We start from the raw sequence: 7,374 nt of genomic DNA, 5'->3' as shown, positions 1-7,374 counted from the left end.
TGTTGACTATTAGACGACTTCATTATAGCCATCCGTGTCTATCACATGGATTTCTATGGCTTAATTTATCGCTCTCACGTAACTTCTGATAGACCATCGGTACTTTCCTACACTGTAGATAGTATGTATATGTGTAGAATCATCACATCAAATTTCATCAAAATCGGTTGATAGATTTGGCATAATAATTTTGCAATCCACATTTTGAAAAAAAATTTACAAATTTTCAAAATTTTGCACAGCAAAAACCAAATCCCTTAGATACTTGAAAATTTAATCACATATAGAAGGGCTCACAAGCCTTCAAACACTTTTTGAAAAATTCTAATTCGAATTAGGAGAGCTCTGGCGCTTGTTTAAACATTGCCCTAATTTTTGTACTTATATTGGAATTTGGAATAATTTTGTGACTATTCAACCAAATCAAATTTTTTAAAATAGGTTTTAAAAGTTCTTGGAAAGACGCTACTTAAAAAAAAAACAGATCGATTGGTCAATTAATTACGTAGTTATAGCCGATCAAATTTAACCGTCATTTACACTAAATGTACTGTCATCCGGGCTAATTTTTCGAAAAATAATGGTATTCCGAGTACTTAGCAAGTCTAAGTTTGCAATTCTTTTCTTCATTGGCATCCTACTTTAAAACGTGTTTAAAGTTATTTATGCAAGCGAGAAATTCGAGAAAATCGTAAGGGTGGTGGTGGTGGACGAAGCTGAGAGCGCGGCCGCTTCGGCCTGCTCGAAATCGAATCGGCCAGTTCAATACCGTGACGCGCTTAAGGGCCCCATATTCTTTAAATAGTGTTTTCCGCAAAGACAAATAATTTCGAACATTTAATAACTGAATAATCTAAAGCTTATCAAATAATAGGAATGTTATGTTATGCCATCTGGGTATTTTCAAAGACGCCTCAGTAAAACGAATAAACAGGTGCAAAAAACGATCAAACCATCAAGGTTTTAGGTACTGAAATCTACGAAAATACTAACTTTTTTATATATAACTCCACATGTAAATATTCTTATAACATTTACTTGCTTAGTCCTATATATAAAATTGTTTACTTTTATTTATAAGTACGTGAAAATAATTCTTAAAATGTGGGGTTAGAATAACAGAAAACGCATGTTTTACAAACGCTTTTTTTAGTTATTATTTTATTTGGGTAAATTTAAATGGTAACAATGAATAAACAAAACATCAAGGATTTTATTTTTGAGCTTACTTTTGTTCTACACGTTTTACTTTTCAAGATTTCAGTACCTAAAAATGCCAGAAATTTCACCATTTCTCGGCCAGGGATATGGCCACCTTAAACATTTTTAGTATCTCAGCTTCCGATTTTGATGATTTTTTTTAAATCGATGTCTCGCGATTTAAAAAAAACAATTAACGTATTTTCAAATGCCTATCGTCAATAATTACACAGGCATACAAAAAAAAATGTCAAGACTCGGAGGGTTGACCCCCCTACCCCTCCGTTTTTGGGGTCGCTGAAACCGAATATGACCATAAAAAATAATTAACTCCCATAAAGTCGAATAGGGTGTGTATTCCCATGTTTTCTGGGCCACTAAGAACGAAGAAGACTACCAAAAATGAATTAGACCCCCTCGTTACCCCCTAGCGTCTCTTTACCATCCCCGTACACCCCTTTCTCGGAGTTGAAATATCAGTTCTCATACAAAGTCGAGTAGGGTGAGTTTTCCTTTGTTTTCTGGGCCACTAAGAATGAAGAAGTCTACTAAACATTAATAAGACCCCCACGTTACCCCCTAGCGATTTTTACAATAATAATCATGATTCATTGGATTTGCAACTAGTCATAATTTGTAAAAAATTTAATTACAAACATTTTTTTCTCTTCCATTTTCTCTTAAAATCAACTATTGAAAAGATACATAATTAAATAGGAAGAAAAATGTGACATTTTTCGAATTTTTTTAACATATTGTGCCGCCAAAAGTTAAGCCCACGTTTTGTTTATGCGCATAGAAAAATTTTCATTTTCGGTGATATTTGAAAGCCATAAAGGCAAAAATCTCCGTGGATATACGATTCACCCAAACCAAAACAGATACCGCCTAGTCTAATTGTTTTTATTGATTTGTTACTTACAAAAACTAATATTTATTGTATAATAGGTGTCAAAACGGCACCGCTGTTGTACATATCAATATTACTACAATTATGAGTGAAACGGTGACATTTTTGAAATTTATTTGCTTTGATTTGTTGGTAGAGCCTGCTGATCCCCTGCTGATTCGTGGTCAAAGAAATTCACGAATCACGAAGTCTGTACACAGCTAAAGCTGTAAAACAGCTATAAAACATTTAAGTGTTTGTTTACATCTTTATAATCTGTGTTTCTATTAGAATTAGAAAGCACAGATTATAAAGATAATTTCTATTGTTTATGAATTCGATATGAACATAATTACGTTATAGCTGCATTATTGTATCTGTATCAGTGAAATAATTTTCATCAGTTATCTTTAAATACTCAGTTCTCTTACAACGCATTTTATTTCTTTTAGGATATAAAACCTATGTTCATACAACTTTTTTTCATGTTTTGCCCAACAAAATTTTTATATAAAACCCTTCACTGCTATTGAACTAAAACTCTAAGTATTAAATTTAAAAAAAATTTTGGAGCCTAGCTCATGATTTAAATTAAAGTAATATAGTTGGTAACTGCAAAAAGTATTTAATTGCTTAAATCAAGATCAATCAATCAATCAAGAATTATAGTTGTAGTTGAAAAACATTTTTTATTGTCTACTTGCTTGAAGACTTAAATAATAAAACCTAAGTGATAACATCTATTAGGTAAAACTATGGTGTAGAAATAAACTCAAATGTTTTGTATACTATTTCAGTTTTACCAGGTATTTGCCAGCTGGAACAAAAATATAACAATTGTCGTGCCGAATGTAAATATCTGAAAATAAAAATTAATCACATTTAGAAAATAATGAATGTAAAATATAACTCACGTTAACTAATGCGTCCATTGTTAGTGGCATCATTTTGCAAATAGAGAAGTTAATTTTCTGATGGCATAGCTGCAGTAAGAAGGTATTTTTCTAAAAAAAAGAATAGTCTTCGGTCACTACTTGCCTAAATAACTATTTGCCACGTGTAAATAAATGCAGTATGAATATAGAGGATTGATTGGTTGAGAATGCAAATCTGTTCGTAGATTTGACACATAAATGTAAATGCCTTATTGTGTGGATGATGCATATCGATGAATTTGAAAGCCTGGCTTCCACATCGTTCATCAAATAATAAAAATGAGATATCTAATTTTATAGGTTTTACATGCCGATATTTCGACTGAATTACAACCTCTATTTGGTCTAGGATAGATGGGTGATTCAGAATGTATCCGAAAAATAATAGAAGTGTATACACAATATCAAAATTAGTACCGACTTCGTTATTCTTTATACAATACGAGAAAAATTTTTTAAAGTTACAAAATCATTGAGTATTACTTAATTGCATTGTATTTTAGATTAAAGTTTGTATAATGCAGTGCTGCCTATTTCTGAGCAAGATCAATTATTAATTGCTTAAATTAAATTGTTTTTGGTTAATTAGTGCAAATGTAATATACTGTGTTGTAGGTAATTTAGTATTTGTCTATGTTTACTTCTAATTTTTCGAATTTTTTAAACTGGCATATGAATTCAGCGATATTAATAAACAGAGCATGTATGTAAACTTCCCTTTGTAATATTAAAATACGGGGTAATTTCAAAAAGGGTAATTTTTAATATACAGGGTAGCCCATCGAAAACGTACCGCAAGGCATTACAGGGTAGTAAAGAACTTTTCGGCAAAATCCAAACACAGGTCAAATTTGTTTCTGAGGGGGACAACTTTTGGCTCAAAAAGCATACCAAAATCTTCAACCCCCTAAGTGGGGGTGCTATCCCCTAAATTTTTTCAAATGGGAATGGGGGTCAAGTGGGGGGTCATTAGAAAGGGCTTTTAATTCTCTATACATCGATTCTTACTTTTTGAAAATCGATTCATTATTTTAGAAAATATGCAGCTTTGAAAATACGAACAATATTTTTGACGAGAAATGCGAAAATCGATTTAATTTTACTTCAAAACTTACGGTATTAGTCAAGTAAATGCTGAAAATGTTGTCCGCCAACTTGCATACAATGATACAGGTTGTCTTCAAACCGTTGTCGAACATTCTGGAGCACTTGCGGTGTTACTTCGCGACATACATTAATGATTCGTCCTCGCAGATCTTCCAAGGTATCAGGTGGAGTGCTGTAAACTTTGCTTTTAATGTGCCCCCAGAGAAAGAAATCTAAAGGATTTAAGTCGGGTGACCGAGGGGGCCACTCAATTGCACCTCTTCGTCCTATCCAGCGTCCTGGAAACGTCTCATTTAGGTAATTGCGCACATTGAGCGAGTAATGTGGAGGAGCTCCGTCTTGCTGGAAAATCAGTTCGTGTTCATTGTAAGCAGGGTCGTCCTCTATGATATTTGTTAGAGCTGGGTCGATGACATTTTGTAGTAAATCCAAGTACATATCGCCTGTCAAATTTCCAGGAAGGAAAAAAGGACCTACAATGGAATTTCCAAAAATACCTGCCCATACATTCAACTTCTGGGGGTGTTGGGAGTGTGTCTCATGGAAAATCCTTGGATTGGTATCAGCCCAGTAACGACAATTATGGCGATTCACTAAACCATTCAAGAAGAACGTACACTCGTCCGAAAAACACACATTAAAGAGGAAATTATCGTTTATCGCTCGTTCAGTCATTATTTCGCAAAATTGCAAACGACGATCAAAATCGTCTTCATTTAGCTCTTGCACTAGCCGAATCTTATAAGGATGGAATTTGTATTTTTTTAATATTCGTTGGACACTTGTACGACTCACTCCTGTCGCAGTAGCCAATTGCATTGTACTCAGCGTACTATCCATTGCCACTTGCCCCAATACCGCTATTTCCGTAGGTTCATTTAGTACCGGATTTTCAACCTGCCTCTTTTTGTTATGAACGGAGCCAGTTTCGCGAAATTTGGCCACCAATTCGCGAACAATTTTTCCAGACGCATGTTTCTCAGGATGCCGTTGGTTGAACAGTTCGGCGACCCGATTTCCGCATTCATTGTTTTTGAAAAAAAGCTCAATAATTTCTACTCTTTCTGGAATTGAGTACACCATAATTAATCAATTTAAAAGACTCGGCAGTATTGGTACTCTTCAACTACAAGTCACAAGACAGTTATCTAGCAACTTCTTGTGGCCTATCTAAATACGAAACAAAAAGCGGACAATTTTTTGCTCACCAAAATCAGGCTAAAGAATTCGCAAATCAGAAAAAAAAACAGCGAATTCTTTTGAAGGAATTTACCAAGCTAATACCGTAAGTTTTGAAGTAAAATTAAATCGATTTTCGCATTTCTCGTCAAAAATATTGTTCGTATTTTCAAAGCTGCATATTTTCTAAAATAATGGATCAATTTTCAAAAAGTAAGAATCGATGTATAGAGAATTAAAAGCCCTCTCTAATGACCCCCCACTTGATCCCCATTCCCATTTAAAAAAATTTGGGGGATGGCATCTCCACTTAGGGGGTTGAAGATTTTGCTATGCTTATTGCGCCAAAAGTTGTCCCCCTCAAAAGTAAACTTCACCTGTTTTTGGATTTTGCCGAAACGTTCATTACTACTCTGTAATGCCTTGCGGTACGTTTTCAATGGGTTACCCTGTATGTATCTATATAGTATTAATACAATCAAATAAAGTTATTTCTGACGAACGCCTTTTATATTTCTTGGCTGTTTTAAAATTACAGAAGAAATTAATATTATTACATAAATTGCTCGTGTGCCGTTAAATTTGGAAAATAAGACTTGCTAAGAAACCGTATTTTGTTATGATAGGTTTACCAAGACCACTTTCCTATTTTGTTGCGCTATTGCTCGGTAGATATAAGTTCTTTCCTCAATCTAGTCTATTAGTTATCTACTGGTGTACAAGTGGTTTTTCAAAAATTGGTAACAGCGACATTGGATTTTTCTCTACTGTATCACATTTGTGTAGATCAGTTGTACAACCACCTTATGTTTTTCGGATAAGTTCTGAAACACTTATCAATTAATGAAAATACTTACTGCCAGTGACATTTCTGTATCTGTATAACAGATATTGCACTCGCCTAATATATCACATAATTGTTCGCTCTGAAATAAAATAGAGACTTTTAATATTAGTATGTTATAGTCATAGTCCGTCGATCAAAATGGTCGTATTAGAATTTTTACAATGTGTTCAAGGAAACTTGGTTATTTTGCATTCGTTAATTTGAAGCTTTTCTTCTTGTTAATTAGTTTAATTGAAGAATATCTTAATTCCATTTTCTCTAAAATAATTAACGATTTATCCAAAACTGATGGACACATTGTATATAAACGTAGGTCCAAAAATTTTTCCTAAGGAAGTTATAGCCACTTAAAGGGGCCACTATGATGGGTTTTTCTAAATAACTCCAAAACCAGTTGAGATAAATTTATGAAATTTCGTAACTAACTTAATTCTTATGTGCTCAGTCGACTAATATAATGAAATTTACAAATCATTACATACGTTCCAACACTGTGGGGAGGGGAAGGGGGGGAAGGGGTATTAAAATTTACCGTAACTTTTTTATACCTTGCCTTTTTTGACTTTTGACTGAAAAGTATGAAATTTCAGAGATTTTTATTGTACTGAATATATTGTGTTATTTGTATGAAAGACAAACAAGGCATCCTTCTATTGCAATGTTGGACACATAATGGCTTTGCACTATGTAGCGTCTCCATGTCAACCAACTATGATTACTACGCGCCAAAAAATATCTATAGTAGGATCGTATACGATGCAAAGTATAGCAAAAAATTGTCGGCGTTTTATCAAAGGAAAATCGTGTCATCATTTTTAGGAGGCGTAAGATAAATCATTTCAAATTTAAATTGAAATTCAATGTAAAATCTGAAATACCGCTGCATACGCACTGTGTTCTGGTAGTAACTGTAGTCGCCCAGGTGCATCGAGTGTACGGACTGGTCGGTTATACGTCAAATACTAACCTGGCGAGCTTTGCCGTCAATTAGAGAGCGCTTCCAAAAAACAAGTAAACAACAGTGGCGCGTACAGAGGTAAAATGTAGTACATATGTGGAATTTAGGAAACAAATTGGATTTATAATAAATTACATTTAAAATAAATAGTTTATGAGAATAAAGGAATTTTTGTAGGAACAAGGGTGCCAGACCTGAACTGATCCCCTCGTCCCTTCATAATGTATAAAGAAATTATTCAATTTGTAAAACCCTTAAA

General features: G+C 33.8%; 1 protein-coding gene across 1 annotated transcript in view; it reads right to left on the bottom strand.

Annotated features, from left to right (window-relative positions):
- Positions 1 to 2,750: 2,750 nt before the first annotated feature.
- Positions 2,751 to 7,374, bottom strand: part of LOC108904662 — a 54,833-nt gene continuing 50,209 nt past the window's right edge. The window contains exons 3-5 of the mRNA XM_018707297.1: positions 6,168 to 6,236; positions 3,004 to 3,093; positions 2,751 to 2,948 (exon numbers count right to left, since the gene is read on the bottom strand). Coding sequence (XP_018562813.1) covers positions 2,889 to 2,948; positions 3,004 to 3,093; positions 6,168 to 6,236 — 219 coding nt within the window. The 3' untranslated portion in view covers positions 2,751 to 2,888. The remainder of the gene's footprint in view (positions 2,949 to 3,003; positions 3,094 to 6,167; positions 6,237 to 7,374) is intronic.

This window comes from Anoplophora glabripennis, unplaced genomic scaffold (assembly GCF_000390285.2).
Source record: "Anoplophora glabripennis isolate ALB-LARVAE unplaced genomic scaffold, Agla_2.0 scaffold186, whole genome shotgun sequence".
Taxonomy (NCBI): Eukaryota; Metazoa; Arthropoda; class Insecta; order Coleoptera; family Cerambycidae; genus Anoplophora; species Anoplophora glabripennis.
The sequence above is the reverse complement of the archived record's forward strand: the minus strand, read 5'-3'. Positions and strand labels throughout refer to the sequence as shown.